The 23,434-nt window shown below is 40.2% G+C and overlaps 2 protein-coding genes across 6 annotated transcripts in view; both read right to left on the minus strand.

The window, feature by feature from the left end:
• ATF1 (activating transcription factor 1) overlaps positions 1-4,334 on the minus strand; it is a 32,580-nt gene extending 28,246 nt beyond the window's left edge. Inside the window, exon 1 of one of the 3 annotated variants that reach the window (XM_050925371.1) lies at positions 3,944-4,334. The gene's annotated coding sequence lies outside the window, so the exon portion shown is untranslated. The remainder of the gene's footprint in view (positions 1-3,943) is intronic. The other 2 variants (XM_050925372.1, XM_050925370.1) reach the window with 2 other exon arrangements.
• Positions 4,335-11,296: 6,962 nt separating this feature from the next.
• Positions 11,297-23,434, minus strand: part of DIP2B (disco interacting protein 2 homolog B) — a 129,668-nt gene continuing 117,530 nt past the window's right edge. For all 3 annotated transcript variants that reach the window (XM_050925360.1, XM_050925359.1, XM_050925358.1), the window contains 9 exons: positions 22,868-22,998; positions 22,123-22,291; positions 20,621-20,791; positions 19,485-19,546; positions 19,285-19,342; positions 18,457-18,531; positions 17,571-17,748; positions 16,471-16,594; positions 11,297-15,458 (listed from right to left, as the gene is read on the minus strand). In XM_050925360.1, coding sequence (XP_050781317.1) covers positions 15,206-15,458; positions 16,471-16,594; positions 17,571-17,748; positions 18,457-18,531; positions 19,285-19,342; positions 19,485-19,546; positions 20,621-20,791; positions 22,123-22,291; positions 22,868-22,998 — 1,221 coding nt within the window. In that variant the 3' untranslated portion in view covers positions 11,297-15,205. The remainder of the gene's footprint in view (positions 15,459-16,470; positions 16,595-17,570; positions 17,749-18,456; positions 18,532-19,284; positions 19,343-19,484; positions 19,547-20,620; positions 20,792-22,122; positions 22,292-22,867; positions 22,999-23,434) is intronic.

Below are 23,434 nucleotides of genomic sequence, written 5' to 3' on the forward strand. Positions count from 1 at the left end.
AAATATTTGCTCACACTTTTAGGCCCACAAATCAAAAGATAAAGCATGCCCATTAAAGTGTACATTCTATGTGTATTCTAAAGTTAATGTATACGTTTTGCTATATGCATTTATATATTGAAATTTATTTTATATGAATGGGGGGGGTTAAAACAGAAGTAAGGATAGTCTTGTGATTAAGATGCTAGACTGGAACTCAGAAGATCTGGGTTCAATTTCCACTATGTTGCAGACTCTCCACGTGCCTTGGGCAAGTTACTTTGCCTGCCACAACTCCCCATCTGTAGAATGGGGATAAATATTATGTCCTTTCTTCTACCTTTTGTCTGTCCTGTCTGTTTAGACTGCAACTTCTTTGGGGAAGGGACTGTCTCCTACGTTTGTAAAGTGCTTGTAACAAGGGTCAAATTAGGCTGCAAGGCACTTCCATAATGTCAATAATTAAGGAAATTGAAAAGGTATATTTTAAAGCAAAGAGGCATAAAGCATTACTTTTATAGGTGGTAAAGAACAAGAAAAAAAAGCTTTGCTTTGCTCTTCTGCTCTTTTAAAATGTAAGGCACATGCAAAGTCACTCTATATAAACAATTCAAGTACGTCAAGTATATGAACTACAAATAAATGAGGTACTTTATGCAGCTTTAACTTTTACAAATTTAAATTGAAGATATGTAAAGAAAGTTTTAGGGAAACAGATTCCTGAAGTCCCAGCCATAAGCTTGACAGTTCATAAGCAAAGGCAGTTAATCAAAGTCTTATTTTATTTTGCATATTAGGTGCCTTTAGAAAGCGGGCATCCAACAGACAGTGACAGGCACTTGAACCCAGAAGAAGGCTGATCTACAGTTTCCTTGAAATCAGTAAAAGATGGGTGCGATATGACAGGATATCCTTGCAAATGCAAGCCAGGAGTCTTCAATTAATTATCATTTATTTGTATTACAGTACTGGCTAGGGGTATGGTTCATGGACATTTTGTGCAAAAACAACAAGGAGTCTGGTGGCACCTTAAAGACTAACAGATTTATTTGGGCATAAGCTTTCGTAGGTAAAACAGCACTTCTTCAGATCCAGTTTTACCCACGAAAGCTTATGCCCAAATAAATCTGTTAGTCTTTAAGGTGCCACCAGACTCCTTGTTGTTTTTGTGGATACAGACTAACACAGCTACCTCCTGATACTGGACATATTGTGCTAGGTGCTGTATAAACACACAACAGAGACAATTTCTGTCCTAAGGAGCTTACAGATCTAAGCAGAAGATGAGAGAGAACAGATGGATGAAATAGACAGATGGAACACAAGAAAACAACGAGACAACCAAAACCTCTGGGGACCACTCACTGAGAACAGCATCTTCAAGGGAATAATAAAAGAACCAAGGCCATAATCAAGGTATTGTCAAGTTTGGGGCAAGAAGTAAATTGCACAAACCACAAAGGGGTAATTTTCCTTATCTCTAAATAGTAGCCCACCATGTGTCTGAAAGCAACAGGAATTCTGGTTTAGAGAAATAAGAAATATTGCTCTAGACATTGACCAATTCTTCTAGAGGTGTTTAGGTGGGCCCAGAAAGAGGATTTTAAGTTTCCTTGATACTTAATTTCTCTTATTAGTTATCTACAGACCTACATTTAAGGCTTATCCACAAAAAAGGTTATGTTACATCAAGCATAAAGTACTCACATTTAAAAGAACAGAGTATTAACAAGTGCCCCCACCCTTCAACCTGGTGTTAACAACATACAGAGAAAGCACACTGAAAACTAAATACTGATTAACTGAACTTTTAATGACTATTGAATTCATTATTGTTAGACAACAAAAGTTATGTAATTACTTTGACATCAAATAATTCATATAAATCAGTAAATAATATAGGGAGGAACTGGCCCTACACAATTAGACATTCATTGATTGGTTCTTCTTGGTAATGCTCTTAATGTAATTGATCTCTGAAGTATGAGACTCCAATTCTCCCTGTTATTATCTTCCAAGTAAATAAGGTATAATTAATACTTTCAGATGAGGACACTGGGGTTTCAGAAAGGATATTCTTCCTAAAAGGCTCAGTGCGGGCCTGCATTGTATGAAAGCGGGGTTAACATGGTGAGGATACTGGGAATGTGTTGACATGCTGGCCTCTGGCCAGCATCCTAAAGTAACACGTAGAAAGAGCATCAGTGAAATTAAGGCATGTACATAAGATATGTCTAACAACTAAAGACATTGTGGGGACATATGGGTCCTGTGCGTGATTGGCCCAGCATAGGCCTACGCTGAGGAGTAATATGGAGTCACTCCTGGCTAGTGCAAGGGAGGAATATGGACACATGTTGTGCCCAGTGAGTCTACACTGGGGCAATATGAGGCCGCCACAAGGTGGGTGCGAAGAGTATTCTGGAAAAATGGGCAGCGCAAGCTTGCATTGCAGATGATGCAGGACCCTGTGAGGCAGGGATACAGGAAACTTGTGAGACATGGTTGGTGTGGGTATATGCTGGGTGTGATATAGGGCCCCAAAAGGCTGGTGTGAGATGATGCAGGGTGTGGGTGACATGTGGGCAGCACATCCGTACATTATGGGTAACGCAGGATGCTGGGATGGGACACAGGGTGAGAGATGTGGGCAGCACATATATGCACTATGTGACACAGTGCTTATAAGGGTGGAGGGAGGGGATACAGGGCATGAGTGACACACCAGCAATACATGTGTATATTATGGGCAATTCAGGACATGACAAAGCTGGACACAGGGCATGAGGTGAGCGATGCGTACCTATGTTATAGGCAACACAGGGCATCACAAGGCTGGTGTGAGGGGACACAGGGCATGAGGCGAGCGATGCGTACCTATGTTATAGGCAATTCAGGACATGACAAAGCTGGTGTGAGGGGACACAGGGCATGAGGTGAGCGATGCGTACCTATGTTATAGGCAACACAGGGCATCACAAGGCTGGTGTGAGGGGACACAGGGCATCACAAGGCTGGTGTGAGGGGACACAGGGCATCACAAGGCTGGTGTGAGGGGACACAGGGCATGAGGCGAGCAATGCGTACCTATGTTATAGGCAACACAGGGCATCACAAGGCTGGTGTGAGGGGACACAGGGCATGAGGCGAACGATGCGTACCTATGTTATAGGCAATACAGGACATGACAAAGCTGGTGTGAGGGGACACAGGGCATCACAAGGCTGGTGTGAGGGGACACAGAGCATCACAAGGCTGGTGTGAGGGGACACAGGGCATGAGGCGAACGATGCGTACCTATGTTATAGGCAACACAGGGCATCACAAGGCTGGTGTGAAGGGACACAGGGCATCACAAGGCTGGTGTGAGGGGACACAGGGCACAACAGCTGTATGTTGAGGGGACAGGGGGCCCCAGGGTAGGGTGACCAGACAGCAAGTGTGAAAATCAGGACGGGTGGGGGGAAATGGCACCTGTATAAGACAAAGCCCCACATCTCAGGGCTGTCCCCATACAATCGGGACATCTGGTCCGTCACCCCACCCTGGGGCAGGCCTGAGGGGAGCACAGGGGCACGCGGACAGGCTGGCGGGGACATGGGGAATATCACGGGAATGAGCCGCGGGGAGCTCGTAGGCTCCGGGGCCAGGCGCCGCGGGGCGGCATGTGAGGGGAGATGGGGCGGGGGCTGAGCAACGAGTCCAGCGACTCGAGGAGGGGGAGGGGGCAGAGCAGCTGCCTCGCCCACGCCCCCAGGGGAGGGGACCTGGGCGAGCCGCAAGCTCCCCTCCCCCAACCCCTGGGCGCGAGGCTGTCGCGCGCTCGCTCAGCAACCGAGTCCATCGCGTCCGCGTCTCCTAGTTGGTCCCTTCCCCCCTTTTTCGCGCTCCTTGATTCGATCGCGTCCGCCGCCCTTCCCGCTCGCGCCCTGATTGAGCCATTCGCGGTCGCGTCCGCTCTTACCTCAGAGGCCCAGAGGCCGCGCCGCCCTCCTCGCACCGCGAGAACCCCGAGGGAAGAGCCGCCGCTCTTACCGCTGCCGCTGTCTCCGCCTCAGGAAACCGGCGCCGCCGGCATCGTAAACACAGCAGGCCCGGCCGGGACGCTCGAGGTGGGCGGGCTGCAACCATAGAGTCAACCGGAGGCCTGGGCTAGAGAGTCCGACTATAGAGTTCCCCGCCTAGAGCGCCTTTCAGGGCATCCCTAAGGACACACCATAGATTTCCGGAGGTCTAAGTGACGTCGACGTCGCTGCGAGTCCTCCTCAACCGCCCCCAGACTCTTCCCGCCGAGTTGGGCGCAGGCCCCGCGAGAGCGCAGCACAGAGGGTTACGGGACTGCTAGACCGAAGCGTCAGCCAAGCAGCCGCCATCTTTGTGCCGTGGGAGGGCAGGGCCCCCTCAGACACCTGGCGTGGCGCATAGCACGGGGACTGGGCATCACCACACCCGTCCTGGTAGCCAACGTCGCAGCGCGGGGTGCTGTTCATGAGGCAGCCATTGAGTCATCGCAGATCCATGCGCCGCCTGCCACAGCACAGTGCTGAGGGGCTGGGAAATGGCCTCAGACCAACTGCTCCCCATGGCATGAAACTCACTGCAGCAGTGGTAGGCCTTACCTCCGCACAGAAGTACCACAACCCAAAGCATCTTTCTCACCCACCGAAGTTTTTCCAATAAAAGATATGACATCGACGTTGTCATTCTAATATAGTAGCACCTCAGTTATGAACACTAGCCTTATGAACTGACCAGTCAACCACACACCTCATTTGGAACCAGAAGCATGCAATCAGGCAGAGACACCCCCCCTTCTGTGCCCCAAAAGCAAATACTATACAGCACAGTACTGTGTTCACTTGAAGGTGGGGCACAAAAAAAGATTTGACAAGGTAAGGAACTCTGTACCTGTTTCACTTAAGATGATTAAAAGCATTTTTCTTCTACATAGTAAAGTGTCACTCAATTGTCAATGTTCCACTGCAAACTTTAAAAGAACTGCCATAATGTTTTGTTCAGTTATAAACCTCAATTTTCAAGGTGTTCATACCGATGAGGTTCTATTGCACCCTGGGAGAAACATAGCCAGAACCTGCAGATGTTCAAAACATTGCCATGCTGTAGCAAGAGAAATTTGTGGGACTTCATGGCATCTGACACCTCATTCAGGCTGCATGAGAACATGTCAGGCACTCTAGAGAAGTGTAGTTGTAGTCAAAGAACTCTTTTGGAGTCCTAAGATACCTATTGCACTGTTCCTTTGAGCTCCCTCCACCTATTGTCTTTTGTGTAGTTAGAATGGAAGCTGTTTGGGGTAGAGAGCATCATTTTATTTTGTGTGGTGTAGTGCAATAGGGTACCAGTTTATGATTGGAGCCTGTAGGTATTACAGTATAATCAAAAACAGGACATTGGTTCACGAACAGATTCTCCAAGCAGTCTCTCCCCTCCCAGTTCCTTCCCACAGAGTAACCTGCTAGATCCTCAAGACCTCCTTCACCTTGAAATTAAATTTGTTCGCTATAAAAACAATTTCCAGACTCCAACCAGATAAGTAAACTACGAGCACAGAGGTACTGAAAGAAAGACCATCCAAACAATACTGAGAAACAGACAGATGGAACCCAAGCAGTGCCCTAACCCAGCTGTCTACTGTAATTCCAGAATTTCCCAATCAGCACAGATCCAATCAGCAAGGTGTTAATAAAAAGGCCCTACTTGAGGAACAAAACAAAGCCAGTCAGTAATCAAAATAAAATAACTACACATTTTCCTACTAAATTGTTTTGTGTTGCTGATTTCTACCACAAAGATTCAATTTCAGTGGCTGGTAAAGCAACTCTTATGTATGTACGTTTATAGTTGACAAATGTTTTCTTTCAAAATGTCACAGCACCATTCAGCATTTTGGTGGCAGAAGAGACTCCAAAACCCCAGCTTTTGCTCTAGCCTGATTTTTAAGTCTGTCATCAGTGGAAATTAGTTTTTTATATACAACATACCTCTATTATAGCTTTTTATACACATTTTAATATCAATTTATTTTTATAAAACTACTTCTTATAAAGATTAAACCAGTGGCTTGCAACCTTTCCAGACTACTCTACCCCCTTCGAGAGTCTGATTTGTCTTAGGTACCCCCAAGTTTTACCTCACTTTAAAACTTACAAAATTATACATAAAAATACAAGTGTCACAGCACACTATTACCAAAAAATTGTTTACTTTTTAATTTTTACCATATAATTACAATATTTACATTTCAATTATTTTATATGTACATTTCAGTGGAAAGTATACAGAGCCGTATAAACAAATAATTGTCTATGAAATTTTAGTTTGTACTTATTTCTCTAGTGCTTTTTATGTAGCCTGTTATAAAACTAGGCAAATATCTAGATGCGTTGATGTACCCTCAGGGGTACACATACCCCTGGTTTGAGAACCATTGGATTAAATCATTGTGACAACAACAATCTTTAATATCACAAGCATGGTTAATTGCAATTTGTTAGTAATGATGTAGTGTCTCAATAAGAGAAAGTGGAAAACTAATGAAATGATGACAATGTTAACATGTTACTTAACATATGGCATCTGTAACAATGCTTTCTGATGGTTCTCAAAATTTGCCCCTTCCTTATAGCTGATGCCTTGTTAGCATAAAGTTGCCATATTGTTCTTTAGTTCTAGGTTTACATAAAGGTCAACTAATGGCACTGTAGGCAGTGCAAACAGATTGCACAAGAACATGAAAAAGCCTATGCAACTCGCCTAACAAGTTGCTGAAAGAAAAACCTCCAGTAGTGAGAAATAATTATTTAAATATAACACCAAATAATTACAATTGACTTTGTCCAGAGACCTTCTGTACAGCTTGATCCCTTTGCATTTCATATTCAAGAAATCACTCATACCAAAACAAAAATAAAAGCATTTAATTTTATTTTGCAACTGAAATATGAAAAAAGGAATCAGATGTGCCAAACATTAATAAAGCAAAACATCAAATATTGCCACAAAATTATTATACTTAATGGTGGTGAACACCTAATCCGTTAGAATTTAAATACAGTAACAAACTAATACCAGAAATATATTTCCTTTAAATATATGTATGTCTAATACAGTGATGTGCAATTATAAGCAATTCTTGTTACACTTTTTTTTTAAACACTATTATTGTTTCAATACAGTTTAAAATAGAGGAAGTTACATCACTGAAAACAGACCTGGGTTTCTATTTAGCCTCATTGCATAGTAAAGGTGGCTTTAGATTAAGAGCAAAGATCAAACATGTAAATGTAGCAATACTATCTTTTTGCTAACATTCTTACTCTTAAGATTGAAACATACATACAGATTGCTACCTTTTTTGTCTGCATAAATAATCTCAAAAGAAAAATGAATAAAAGTTGCAAGTGGTGGTTAGTACAGTACATTGTAACATTCCCTTTTTGTTCACAGTGATTCTTTCACAGCTATGTTTAGGGTCCCAATCACAGAGAGTTTAGCTATTTACTGTAATGGAAGCAGTGTCAAGCTTGATCCACATATAATTTAAGTCAGGAGGAGTCTTTCCACTGACTTAAATGAGTGTTGGAGCAGGTCCACAAAGGCTAGAATGTAATTACATTGAATAGAATGTGAATACTTTTCAGTTTGTGTGTACATAAGCCACACACCCTCCACAGCTGCCAGCAACACACAGATCAAGTGTTCTGATAACAAGATGGTAACTATGACAAAGCTCATGATCTGATGTCATCAGAACCTTGAGGCATGTTATCTTTTACCTTTTTTCCTGTGTTTTGTTTTTAATATTTACATTAGTTGGGTATTTGTTTTATCTTTATTATATATTAAAAGTTTAACAGGAATTGACTTTTAAAGTCAATCTCTTCCCAGTTATTTTCTTTTTTACATTATCATTCTTGTTAAATTTGGGATTTAAACAAAAGAGAAATCTTTCATTTACATTTCACTTGTTAGTTCTGTAGCTCAGATGCTAAGACTAATCAAACTCATTTTTTTCAGTTAGTTTCTAGTAGTAAATTTTACTTTCCTGCACATTATGCTGTGTTGAGTTACAAATAATAGAAAGGAAGTTTTTTTTAACTGTTAGTTTAATTTTAAAATATAACTAAAATATTTTTACAGAAGCTATTTCTTCACCTCCAAAACTCTAAAATTGGGGACAAATTTGACATGAAATTGACCCTTTAAATTAAAATGTACAAAAAGTCCTTTTTGCCTTAATGTGTACAAAATTGTTTGTAAAAGGTTTGCTATTAAAGGAACAAAACACATGGGTATTTGGTTGTTTCAGACTTCTAGTTCTATGTTAAAGCAATTATAAAACACCTCATTGCTCCATGTGGCTGGTGAAGGGACTGAATTGTAGCTGTAGATGTGACTAAGACAAGCAACAGAAACCTAAATTTTCATCATCTGAATACTACAACCCTACCATGAAAGGTCTACAAAGAGGTTTGGAGGATTGCCTTTACATTTAACGTAATGTAGTTACAACTGTGAATCTAAATTTCTGAAGACATCCTAGTAATGACATATGGGGAGGCTGAAAAAAAAAAAAAAGACAGTTAATGCTAGACTCTTTCTCCAACACCGTTTTGATACGATATTGGAAGCAGTAGCTTGCTTTACTGCAAGACATCTTGGCACACTGTACTACTGCAGGCTCATTTTAGTATACACAGGAGACAAACGCCACAGAGTAATAATCATTATAGTGCTGGTCCTGGGCAAGATTCATGGCACTTCTGGTATTGGACAGGCTATACAATATCAAAAATTAGGTTCCATTGCTTGTGTAATAAAACAAATATTGGCTGGAGGCTTCATCTTTTACTGGAAAACTATTGCCCATTAATTTTAAACAGTGACTCTAATGCACAATAGTTAATTACTGGCCACTTTTTCAACCCCTGAATTTTTCCCATAATAAAATTAAAGCATAAAATATGGGATAACATTTTATATGCAGTTTTACACTTTTGTTATCCCTCAGATTTGATTTGCTTAAACAACTATAATTCTAAGATACAGCCTGACTTTTCCAGGCAATGGATTCTCTCTCTCACACACAGCCCAAAAAACAATGAACATTCTTGGGAGGGTTTACACCACTTGTTCATAAGAAAACAAACAGTTTGAGTTTTTTTTTTAGAAAGAAAAATATGTAATATAATGCAAATAGAAAAATGCTTTGTTAATATGTCCTCAGAATTTTTTTTTATTCCTTCTGAAACTACGGCTCAAACTCTAAATTCTTAAGAATCTGTTCAGTCAAAGACAACTCTTGAGCTGCACTGTGTAAAGTATTGCTGGAGAAATAAGTACTAATGTTACAATATATTGCTAGAATACCTCACCAGCATATAACCATATCTTGATAGTAGTGTTGTAACCAATACTGAAAGTGTCCTCAAATCACTCAAGAAACTTAGGTAACTGAAAGCTAAGCCCACTTCTTGAAAGGCATGATGAAAGGAATTAGAAAATAAAAACAGTAACATAATTAATGAAGTACTGACCATTGCAGTCATGCTGGATACCTGTATGATTCTGGACTGTCTAGTCAGATTAATTATCCTTTTATATTTATATAGTTCCCCCACACAACCAAGATTGAATAAATCATTGTGTGTCCTAGAAATAGGAGAAAATTACAAAAATACATCTTAAATTGTTTATTTTATTTTGATTTTATATCAAGCTAAACTCTGTGAAAAAGACTTTCTGGAAAGGGAATGTGTTAATATAAAAAAGGAGGACTGCCATTTAGGGTTTTTGGAAAAGCCTGTTTGGATACATTTACACACACATTTTATACACACAGTAGAGCTGGATAATAAAAATTATAATCTCGCTTTAACTAAGTATTTATTTACATCTACAGATCCTTGAAGTAGGTAAGATTTCCTTCAACACAATCTCTTGTTGATTTTTGATAGAGATTATTCAGTGTTGAATCTCAGATGATGCCAAATGTCCTATCTCATCTCTCTGTGGAAAACCATATGTAGCTGTTCTATCATGGCAGCTGGCCAGAGAAAAAGTTTAAGGGTGGGGAATATTAAGTGTGTTGGTTTTTTTCCCTCCTAGGTTTTAAAATTAATACCACAAAATAGTCTACATTCTTTCCAACTTTACTGTTATTTTTCTCCTGTATATGTCAATGGTTGTTCTTAATTATATCTTGCAGTATATTGAAGAGGAGATAAATGGCATAAAAATGTTCCCCAACAATAAATAAATGGAGCCAGCAGGTATAATCCAAGGTCAAGAAATGATACTTAATACGCCTGACAATGCAAACTGTGTTCAATAATACAAATGTCCATCATAATGAACAGTACAGAGTTTAAACTAAGTCAAAGATAACATACCTTAGTTAAAAAGGAGTTTATATTTCAAAAGTCCACATTTCCTAAAATCATGGACAAAATCTTGTGGAACATGATAGTGAGCGCAAACAGTGCTGTGCATGTAGTGAAAGCACCCTTACAAATTTGTAATTATGCTAAAAGTCACACCACAAATTGCATCATTTTAAACTAGATTGCAGGAAGGCTGAGCTTTCACAAATTTATTCACAAAGTGAAATGAAACTGTATATTCGCTGTTTGACTAGGCAGTGATTTCAGTGGGATTTGCAAGGTGCTCAGCATTTTGCTGAATTGGACTTTTAGCTATACAAGTTAAATATTTGAATGAGATTTTCCAAAGCACTCAGCATTTGCCTAACTCTGCTTCCACTGAAGTGTAATGCTGAACACATTTTAAAATCCCTCATGAAAGCTTTAATTTTTTTCTTAATGTAAACAATAAGGTAAAATATGTTGAGATTGATTAACAATTTTTTATAACCTACTTATCAGAAATTTCAATCTAATGTGTCTCATTCTAAACAAAAGCCAAGTGGTCTATTTTCAATAATTTAAGAACAAATCACTGTTCAAAGTAAAATATTAAAAATAAGTGTGTAATGTTTTTTTATTGCACTTTAGTCCTCCCTCACCCAATGGATCTCAACTATAATCTGATCTGAAATGATACAGGGGCCCACACTTTTGATTTGATGGAAGTTGAGAGAGCTCAGTTTCTCACAGGTTCAGGTTGCTAGCACCGTGCAATACAGCAGGTTTTGCATATATAAGTGAATGCAAACAATTTAATGCATTTGAAAAATGCTTTCGTCCTCCCAAATTCACCAGAACAAGTAACAACCAATGTTCACTTCCTCAAGGAAAAAGTTTAGAGAGAGACAGCAGATGAAGAACTAAGAAAGCAATCAGGCATCAATATTTATTAACACAAGACAAAGGAAACACAATCAATGCGTTAATGGAACACTGTCCAGCCAGGTGTTAAATTTAAAAATGTATATCTACTCTAATTTCAAATAAATAAAAAACCTTTATACATAATTACATAATGTTGTAGTCTGAATTTGACAATGGTAAATATGTTGACAGTAATTAAAGAAAAGTTACATTTAGGCTAAAAATGTAATCTTGTTTTTACAATTTTATCTCCAGGACAGTTAGTATGACCCAACTTAATTACACAGTTATCAGAGGTGCAGTGCAAGTGTTAACAGACAGACTTATTTAAGTACTGCAATTTTATGCCACAAATACTTTTTGCTAGGGCAGTAATCATACAACAGTAAGGTGTATAAACTTTTTTTAGTTCAGGAGTAACGGTTCTCAGGGTACAATGCAGCCCTCAACTTAAGATTCATGGCATGGACACTAATGGGACATTTATTTGCTTCTGCAACTGGATGAACTGCAAAAAGCCAAACTGGAGTAGAGAGGTGAACATGAGTAGATTTGCCCCTTTGTACTCCTTGCTGGATTCTAAAGGGTACCCATACATGATGGGGGGAGGGGGAGGGGGAGGCAAATTCAGCTCTGAACAGGAATAGCTAATGTCAAAGTTTTTGGTGGCCAGCCAGGTTCCTTAAGCTAAATGTCAAGAGTCATTCACTTACAGGAATTCTTCCCTATTACAATGCGAAAATATTTTAGGGTGAATTGGTTAAATCTCAAGACTCTCCCAAAATGAATCAAATGAGTTGTTAATCAGTTTGAAAGAACATCACTGTGCTCCCAAACTCGAGGCATCAGCAACTAATACTTAGTGCTGTATAACTAGTTATTTACAGGGACGTTGTAATGATTAGATTGTATCCCAATCTATAGATTTGCCAACTGAGGCAGTGAAATGACTTGCCCAAGGCAACACAGCAAGTCAGCAGCAAAACTTATTAGAATCCAGGACTTCCTGACATCCAGCCCCTGTTCATTCTGCTAACACACACTTCTTCCTATTTTGCTGAACACGCTCAGAAGCATCCAATAATTTAAAAGTTGGCCACTTCTATACGCTACTTATCAGGAAACAAGACTTGGGCACTCAGGGGACAAAAAGACCATAGATTACAATTTGAATCCATGAGTCCCTAATCACAGAAATGTATGGATCAGAATACAGTTAATTAGAATCACACTACACTAGAATTTAAAAATGTAATTATTCAGCTTCTAGAAATCCAAGCCGAGGAGAAAAATTACTGAGCTTTTCAGTATTAAAGAGAACTTCAGCCTTCTAGATTAAAAATTCCAAAATGCCACTCTAAAAAGTCACTCTGAACTGCACGTATTAGCAATCCTTGATTAATTTCATATCACAAGACATTTGTGAATTTTTATTAATGCAAAATTACATAAGTGGAGAAACCCAATCAAAGACGTTTCTAGATTTGTGCTATGGTTCTCTCTCAATGGACAAGGATTTAAAATTGACAAAACAATGCATCTAAAAAGTTAAGTAAACTAGGATATGAAAAAAGCCTTTCAAAACTGTCTTCTTAAAAGTCAGGAGAACAAAGTGTAGCTGCATTGCCAATCATTCTTGCCATTCAAGGAAAGTGTGTAATAAAAAGGGGAGAATCTCTCAAGGAGGTCAAGGTTGGTCATAGGCAATTTATATGCTGTTACTCAGCTGATCTACACTGGCATTTAAATTTTTATCAGCAACGACGACACAGTTGTCCATTTCCTTATTTTTGCAGAGAATCTGTTAAAACCACATTCATATGGAGGCTTTGAACACTTTATAACTACCTAGCAGCATGACTGTGGAAATACTGTTGTTTTAAAATATCCACGAGGGTCTTATTTCAAAAATCTAGGAATTTAACAACAACTCTTCAGAAAACTAAATATTTAAGCTGCTTGTTTATAAGGAATTCTCTCCCTGTGTTAGACCTGCCATAGTCAATGAAGATATATTCTTCCACTTCTATGACAAGCAAATTATCCCTAAATATTTTGAGAATATATTCAGAGCTTTATATCTGAATTTTAACATTCCAGCCCTCAATGAAGAACTGTTATAAAGCATTCATAAGGAGGGGGATTTCAAGTACAGAACCACGACTTGTTTACAGATGGCTGTCAGAGCAGCACTTAATATAGCTGTTATAGATTTGGATTTATACAAGTTTACATTATATACCTTTATAAAAATTACCTAAACACACTGTATACTTGTTACAGGCGTAAATAATACATATTAAAATATTTTAAGCATGTATTTACATAACAGACCACAAATGGCCCAAAAAAGCTGTTACAATTTCTGCTATCCTGTCTTCTACGCTTCCAAAGTTTTGTTTTCTTAATCACATAAGAGAAAAAAAAACAAAAACAAGAAATCCAACTAAAGGTTAGATGAAAGAAAAATAGTTGATTCTGAAACCCTGTCTCGCCCTCAGCCCACTGTGCCAGAGGATTACAATAATTTCCAAATGGTTGGTCGTCTTGCACACTTTAAGGCTTCTGCTTTTCAGCATTTATAAAGGCCACAAACTGACCAACTATTTCGGGATGCTGTAATCTTGACTTTTTTTTGAAGATATTTCACTATGCATGCACTAGAACAACATTATCCTTGCTTTCCGTTACCACTTTGTCCCTCATTATAAAAAAAATCACATAGCTGATTTCAGCCAACTCCCTTCCAGAATTATCAAATTCTTTCTGGTGAATGCCTCAGGGAAATTCAGGGTATTTTCCATATAAAGCCCTTGTACACATTACATTTGCTGCTATAACTGTGGGCACACTGTGGAATAAATTAAGGATGGAGCCACAATCCCAGCAATGAATTTAATTATTTTTGTCAATCTGTGCCATAATCTTAGCTTTTGTTTTTTTTAAAACACAAAGCTCCATAATGAGGGGAAGCTGAGGCTGTCACACAAGTGTACAAATTTCAGTTAAGCATTCTGGAGATGCAGTACAGTTTCTATCAAAATTTTATTTTATTTTTAATGTTTCAAAAGCTTAAATACTTCAGCCTCATTTAGAAAGATGTGATCTAAAAACATAGGCTTCTACATACTATGACATTCTGGCCAGCAATAAAAGACTACATACATACTGAATTAAGAAAACTTTTGTAAGATTTGCATTTCTCACATTAGTTGCCTAACCAAGTGTAATTTATGTTAAGGACTTCAAAAATTACAGTCCTCTACTTCAGATGTCATCATTACTTAAGCCAATTTTCTAAGTGAATTATGTATATTAATATTTACATTAAAAATAAAGGCAAAATCCATTTTAAATTAAAGAAATATCTATACGAGTAAGTAATTCTTACTTTTAGGGGGTTATTGGATTTGGTCATGGCACAATTTTAAATAAGCAGTGAGATCCCATGGAACGAATAGCTACAGTACAGTTGCAAAGTACATTATATACTGGGGAACTGCAGGACTGATTACTCTTTTCTTAATAGTTTATTATCTTAAGTAAATAAACCCTCCCCTTATAGAATCATAAAACAATATTAGATAAAAATACAAATATGTACAACAGATGAAAAAAGTAACACTACTGTAAAGGTTTTAGGAATTTTGTAACTCACACACTTGTCAACTTTGCATTGTCTATAAAGCTAATATTCAGTAAACTGTTACAAACATTTTCCATTGTCTACCATATTTCCATTTGACCCTCAGTTGTTCCATGTGATCATAATCCCACAGGATGAAATGCCGGGAATACGGTAGCGATCACAAACTTTACATCAAGTATTAGTATTTTTCACCAGCTTCGTTTCTATAGTCACCATTGGTCATTTTAGTGGTACTACAAAGTTTGTGAACATTATCCCCTCTACCCCATTACATGTTATACGCCACATAGATGGGATCTAATTGATCAGCCAAGAAACTGTCACGGAGATGCATCCGCTGTTTTTCTCCTCTGGAATTGATGGGAATAACTCCTGGATCCACCACCACCACAACTCCCACAATTAGGTAATGTTCTTCCAGAACCACATTGGTAACTAGAGGGACTAAATCCAGGGCTTCCTGTTCACAGCCGCACAGCTCCACAACTACCACCAGCAAGTTGGTCCATGTGAACACAGCACTGAAATTTAATAAAAATATATATTTAATGCATACATTTTGTATAAACATGAAGTTACAAATCTTATTCCTCCTTCCTGTATCTCCTCTTTTGTTCAGGTCCCCAGATATCATGGTGATGTACAAACAGTACACATACCAGAACTTTCCCTGTTGTTACATGACTTTTAGGTACCCGGTTTGTGGAAGGCAGATCTGGCATAATGCATATATAATGTAGCATATGTTTGAACTCTTCACACTTATCTGTGAGCAGACTACACAACCAGTATCTTAGCAAGGAATGGTGGTAGTACGCTGGGAGGAGTGAGAGGGAAAGCGTTGAGGAGCTGCATAAAGTTACTCTTCTGATTTTGAACAGGATTCCCAGCCACAGTCCTTTCTACATTTGGGAACAACTGCTCCCATTTTCCTCTGCACAAGTCCTGGATTATTCTATTGTTCACACAGCATAAGGCTCCAGGACAGTTTTTTCTTCATTCAGGCATATTAAGTGATTGTATTGGCTTTAAGATTTCTGAATTCTCTTCTCATTTGAAGCCATCCCTCTGAGGATGCAGGTATCCTTCAAATAAATGAGTGGGAGCAAAAGAACAGAGGAAACTGTCCTCAAAGACCAATGCAAATTTCAAACACTTTATTAACAAGCAGATCAGGATGCTACTTAGTCTGACTTGTTGACGAAATGTTGCTCTCAGTTCTGCAGGTATAAACAGACGAAGAGTAAATTCTTCCTTACACACTAACACAGAGGAGATCAGTGTTTGTACTTTGTCACCTTCAGCTAAGGCTCTTGACAGAACATAAAGCCTCAACAATGAGGCCTCAACTCAATATTATCCTCAATAACCTGCCTGTGGTTACACAGCAAGTCTATGGCAGACCTATGAATAGAACCCATCTGACTCCTTGCCTTCAGCTTGCCTTACCACTTGATCCTGCTTTTTTGTACAACCATCTTCTATATTGCCGGGTAAATGGGGAAACGTGCATTCCCTAGTGTTCTAGTTTACCATTCAGCAATGCTCCTGTGTGTCCGAGATACTGAAGTCTCTATGTCAATTGGATGATAACGGAGTCCTCTCAGCTCCAAAGTTTCATCCAGTGCTCCTACGACATACAGTGCATCATGGCGATCTGGAGTTGGGGGATGAAAAATTGCACACACACATTTTAAAATGGGGGATGGAAAAAGATAAGTGGTGCGGTGAGTAAAGTATTACAAATTGTGATCTTGTATTCCCTAGTGGTCAAATGAAGTGGTAGAATTACAATAGCATTGACAAATGCCAGGTTTAAACTAGAAACTTTTGTTAGCATAATAATGTTGGTTAGGGGTGTGATTCTTTAAATATTTTTATACCAGCAAAAAGCCCTAGTACAGACACCATTATACTAGCAAAAACATCCTTATGATGACACAAGCAGCGTCTTCACTAGGGGAGTTATCACTGTAGTTGTACCAGCAAACCCTTTGTAATGCAGACAAGGTCAAAGAGTTTGCTTTCTTCCTTCCCACCAGCATAACATGCTCCAGAGAGTTGAAGTTATAAGGGGAAAATAAACTGGAATAAAGGGATAGAAAAAACTGCTACAGTCACAGACAAGACTCGTATCTGAAATCAGGTCCTTTGCTACAGCAGTGTCATGGAATGATTAACCTACCCACACCCGAGAAACAGATCATGAGAAATCATCCATGATGTTAAATGCCAGGGTAGGTGTATGCCTTTCCTGAGGCTGATGGGGGAGAGTAGTTCTCAAAACTCTCTACATTGGCACCTGTTCTCTAAGCCGGGGTACAATTAACTGAGGCCTGAAAAAAGCTCAGTTCATCCCTACTGGCCAGTGAAGAGTCAGACACAGAACACACTTGGGAAAATAAGGCATGGGTTTTTAGGACATGCATGTTTCAGCCTGGATGGGGGACGCTGCAAAGTGCCAGATACCTGATGATTGGAGACCTGGTGCTAGAGAAGAAATTAAAATCAATAGCAGCAGCTTTAGTGAGCGAGCAGGGGAGGCCTGGACAGATTCACATTAACAGCAGAAACCATGGAAAATTCTTCATCTTTGCTAAAAAGAAGGAGAAAGGCGCCTATTTTTATCTTACCTCCACTGGCAGCTGTGAGCTCCGTCCGGCGAACAAAGCCAAGGTATCCAGTTCTAGCCCAAAGTGTCTGAGCGGCATCGCCAAAGCTCAGACGAGTGTTGAAATGATCAGCTTGAAGGGATTCATTATCGTAGATGGTATAGTAACCACTGGCCGTGTGGGGACTGTTCACCCAAATCTATAGAGAAGATAATACGGTTCTGAGACCCATACACCATTGAAATGGAGCCTTCTTCAAGCAAAAGGATTAAATGCATTGTAATTCACAAAGAAATTATTGAGGGACTGAATTGTAATAAAAGGAAGTTATCTTCACTGAAGATTTAGTTGGCACAGTAACTATTTGGCAGCTTAGGTCTGGGTGCCCAAAGAGCAGCCCAGGGGCCAAACACATCCTGCAGAGTTTTAAAATGCACTTTCCAGCTGCCCTTCTCCTGTAAGAGGAAGATGATGGATAAACTACAGGTTTTTATTGCTTGTGAATTCAAACAGTTTCTATCTATCTATCTATCAAGACAGGTCTAACTACAATCAAATAATCAGAACAGCATGCAAGCTCAATTGCAAATTTGACGGTTTCTTTAGAATCCAACTGTCAATTACAGTAATCCAGGTGCAGTATTCCACAGTTAAATGAAATCTGCAATGGAGTGAACCTTCATTTCTAAAATTCTCTCTAGTTTTGACATTAAACTTAATGCCCACACACAAGCTCTAGGCACCCCAACAGTACTTAGATTTCTAAATACCCAGCAGCATTAACCCTTATGTATAAATAAACTCTGCCAACCAGCAGCCTTAAAATAATCAAATGGAGATAACATAGCTCAGCCAGCAGACAAAAAACAGAGAAACTCCCAAAAATAGCAATTAAACCAGTAGCTACCTCTCCAAGGTGAGAATCTCCAACAGGTCCCTTGGTCTCAGGATTGACAATAATCACTTTGACTCCAGGCAAAATCTAAAGGACACAACAAGTAAAGGGGGTAAATCAGTTCATGGACTTCTGCCTGTAAATGTCCAAACTACAAAAGCAGTTACTTCACCTCTTGATTTTTGTGAGCATGGGTTTCACCTTCTGTGATATGTGTGTATACCTGTATGTGCACATCTACACAGTATATTCAGAACTGACTAATGTTACAGCAAGAATGCATTAATGACTCTCAAGGTCCAAGCAAGTGAGGGATTCTGGGGCTGTAAATTCAGGACATCAGAGGTTAACTCTTATATGTTTTTTGAGAGTTTGCATAATGAAGTCTGCCCAGGCCACTTGGAAAAACTGTTTCTATTACTGTTACTTTATTTAAGCAAAGGACTAACAGCCACTGCACATCCCAATGCATGCTGCCATCCAGGATACAGCAGACTGCTTACAGAACTCTGATAAAGTGAAAACATTTACTGTAAAATAGAATCAACCCCTCCTGCCCTCACCCTCAAATTGTTCTAGTGCATTGCAATATGGAAACTGCAATTAAAGTTACAGCAAAGCCTGCTATTAGAGTGAAAAAAAGACTTCAACGTATGTGGGTTTCTCTGCACCAGGGAGTTAGTTCAATGATCATCTTTCTCATGCCATACTGCATAACTGTCTTAATACAGATGCCTCCCTGAACTACAAGTTCACATATAAAATGTTTCTGAAGGACACAAACACACTTGGTCACATGCTGTGTGTGCCAACCCATTAGGGAAGTGGATGTGAAATTACCTTCCCAGATTCCGAAAGCAGCAGGCTCTGTGGAGCTCCCCTCTCTACCAAACGCACTCTGAAGGGGAAAAACATTATGATGAAAAGCAAGATCTTCATTTACCATCTACCAAGAAGGAATCTCATGGTCAACACAGTATTCTCCAGGAGGTTATGTAGAGGATGAATAATAAATAAAGTGCAATGTAAATACACTGTACCTGTCATGTCTTAAGGATTTCAGATCTACGTACACTGTGGTAGGGTCAGGCCCAGAGGTTCCCTACAGATTAACATTAAAGAACATGTTAATATTTTCTGTTTCTAATTATATGACCATCAGTGGTAATTAATATAAAGTGTAAAAACTATGCAGAAGAGCACACAGTTATATGAATAAAAACCCCCAAAACAACCAACCACCCCCACTCCCCACACACACAGAGCATTACTTTTTGGACACTGACTCCCTGGTAATGGTCCGAGCTAGGCTATTTAATTAGTACAAATGCGGGGTGTGTGTTTGGGCTCCTGGAGAAGTGCCCTCACTTCTCACCCACCCACGCTAGTCTCTCCATCTTCTGCTCAAAGAACGTCACACTCTGGTCCTTCCTTTTAGGGTCTGTTTCTCTTTATTCTGATTTCTAGTAACTCTTCAAAGAAAAGAAATCAGAAAATACCAAACTGTTTCAAGTCTCACTTTTTAAAGGCTCAAACAACAATGACAAGGCTGGTGCTCAAAGCCATTGCATTAATAAAGACAAGCTAATTCACCATGCCCCTGCCAAGGCAGGAGCTCTCAAATATTTCCTTATGCCTCATACAGATGCCAGAATTCATCTTCACATTTCCCACCCTGGCAGCCTGCACCAGAGGGAGCGCTAGCATAGACAGGCCACCAGCTGATAAATCTGTTCTGAATGCTCCAACCATTGATCTTGCCTGTGGAATGGCAATGCTGGGAAACTGGAAAAAAATGCTGGAATAGATACAACCTTACAGTAGGTCACACCTTGAGAGAAATTATCCCATGGCACCACCCCTTCCATTCATGACTAACATCCCTGTGGCAACTGCAGTTATTTCTTACATGGAAATGCAGAAGTTTGGAAGTATATCAAGTGTTTTTAGATTCTTTAATGCAATCTGGCAGCTGGAAACAAGGAGGAACTGCCTGCACTGTGTGCCTTGCTGCTCTCCACAGAGCACCAATGAGTGGTCCTCAGACCAGAGTTTGAGCTAATTTAGCAGTATGTGTTGGTTATGAAGAGTTCGCCAATTCAGAGCTTGAGAGAATCTGGAAACCTGGTGTCACTGACAACATAATGGTCATCCACATTAAATATCCCGTTGATACCTGTAAACAGATAGCTACGTTGACTCTTGACCCAAAGGTGGTGCTCACAGCACGGGATGACAGGCCAATGTCTTTGAAAAGTTTGGAGAAGGACTGGGTGAGAGAAATTCGTGGCCGCTCTTCTGCAACCACCACACAGGTCCGGACACATGACAGATTAGTTCCTCTTGCCTGTAGAAACATGGTGCAGATACAGATAAATGCAAACAATTGCTGCTCTGCCTCTGACAAACAAAGCAGAGTCCCACAGAAGACTGTTTGCTCCCTCCTCCACACCTAATCAGCAGGAGACAACAGGTCCACAAGTGACGGATACCTCCCATTATGCCACTCATGATATATGTACCTTATTGTGTCCCTGTTGGTAGGCTATCAAATGTGACTCTGATCAGGCAGCCCAAAAAGCATAAATGGAATAATAGCATTTTCAATTTTGCTTCCTATCCAGCTATAAGGAATACAGTTCTCTGCATTTCCGTAGTACCTCATCCCTGAGTTTAACTAAACCTCACCACACCCCTGCTGCGTAGTTTAGGATTATCACTCCCATTTTACAGATGAGGAAATGGAGGCATAAGTGGGCGAAGTGACTTGCTGAAGGTCACACTGAGGCTACAGCAGAGCTGGGCACAGACCCCTCAGTTATGTACTCTAATCACTGCTGCCCCATAATTAAAGAAAAATGGATAGCACTACCAGCTTTGCAGAGCTGCACAGTAATCTATGTGATTGTGGGTATCGTGCAAAGTATAAAATTTCAGAACATTTTGTACTGTTATTGGTGCAAAATTCAGTGGTGACTTTGTAGATGGAGCACAGTTTTAGGAAAACAGATGCAAGTAGTAATCATAAACCTTGAACGTATTTATTTTTTCCTCCTGCTCTTCCAGAGAGTCATGCTGCTGCTTAATGGCTTGGCCAGCAGATATGCTGTATCCTCAGCTGGCTTAGAGCCCTGCAGCATGGTCTGCGGGGAGATGGTGCATGCGATGGGTACTGAGTTGCTGCGGAGAATTCCTTCTTGGGTGCTGGCTGGTGACTCTTGCCCACATGCTCAGGGTTTAGCTGATCGCCATATTTGGGGTCGGGAAGGAATTTTCCTCCAGGGCGGATTGGCAGGTGCCCTGGAGGTTTTTCGCCTTCCCCTGCAGCGTGGGGCACGGGTCGCTTGCTGGTGGTGTCTCTGCAGCTTGAGGTCTTCAAACCATTTTTGAGGATTTCAATAACTCGGTCCTGGGATAGGGGTTGTTATAAAATTGGATGGGTGGGGTTCTGTGGCCTGCCTTGTGCAGGAGGTCAGACTAGATGATCAGATTGGTCCCTTCTGACCTATGAGTCTATGAGTCTATGAGCAGGTTGATGGTATATAGCTGACTACTCATGCAGCATGATGCTGCTGCTACTGCCTCCGCCTTCTAAGGTTTGCTCATCTCCATTTGCTTTAGCACAAGACTGGGTACCAACTTCTAAAATCAGTGTAAGATACTGACAAAGGTTCTTACCTTTAACACTTCGACCTGATTTCCAAGTCCCTTTGTGCACAACTCCATGACTGAATAGGAACAGAAAGTGTCCCTTATTTTGTACTGACTGACAGTGGAAAGCCAGAGGAAAAGATTGGATTCCAACTCCATAGGAGGAATTAAGATGGACTGGTGACCAGAATACACGCTGCCATGGAAGATTAGAGAGAGAAAGATTTTACTATAGAAGCTGGTTAGCATTAAGTTTGTTTTTGTTATTCTTGATCACCGACACACAGTGATGTTAGGACCAAACGTAGGTAATGGGATTCCATGTCTGGGATAATTTGATGACAACACTAGTGCCCATCTCCTTTACAATGTGCAGCAACATTGTATTAGTAATAAAAACGTCTTGTAACTGAGGAGTGGTGCACACACTTCCCATTGCCAATGTGAAAGAGAAACGCAGGCCCCCAAAATACATTCCATTATAATATGTAACCAACAAAGGAAATGGGAGAAACTTTCTAGAGCTAATCTCTTGCAGTGCATCTACATGTTTAGAGAAAAACAGCTACACGTGGATAGATCTTAAAACCAGAAGGGAAGGGGGTCACGTTATTGAGCATCCAGAGCCAGATCCTGAGCTGGTATAAACTGGAATCATTCCACTGAAGACAATGTAGCTGTGTCAATTTATACCATTTGAACATATAGCCCTACATTTCCTATTTTAAAATCAATCAATATCTTACCCTTTTGTTTTCATTCCAACTCATACCTGCAAAGGCACCAGAGCGTAAAGCCAAGTCCGCAATAGGGATCAAGACAAATGGCAATCTGCCGAGAGGAATAGAGCTCACACTGGAGCTTTATCGCCCTGCAAAGAGCATTCACTGCCGAGTGGGACATCTGTAACAAAAGACAGAGAGGGAGAGATACAGTGTTGAAATCCAAGAACTTAGGAACAGGATTTCTCTGAGTCAGCTGGGTACAGTGAAATATGGGCTTGGTTTCCTTACAATGCTACTCCAAAAATTAACTACCCTTATCACACATGGTGAGTGCAAAACATTGTGGAATCTTCCACACAAAACTCTGTTTATCTTAGATCATTAAAGCATGTTATAAAAGGAGCAGCAGCTTCAGTTTCTCACTGTACACCTCCCACAGCATCTGAGCCCAGCCAGCACCCCACACCAGAGCCTAAGGGCTCAGTTTTTACTCCTGTTTCTTTCACACCCTCTTCTCTGTTGCCAACTGCCAGAGCTGCTACTCTGCTTTCAGTTGAGGCCTGTGAATTCTGTTCCAATAGTTCACTGTTAGCTGAGACTGCAGAGCGATACCG

The sequence above is a fragment of the Gopherus flavomarginatus genome, chromosome 16 (assembly GCF_025201925.1).
Source record: "Gopherus flavomarginatus isolate rGopFla2 chromosome 16, rGopFla2.mat.asm, whole genome shotgun sequence".
Lineage (NCBI taxonomy): Eukaryota > Metazoa > Chordata > Testudines > Testudinidae > Gopherus > Gopherus flavomarginatus.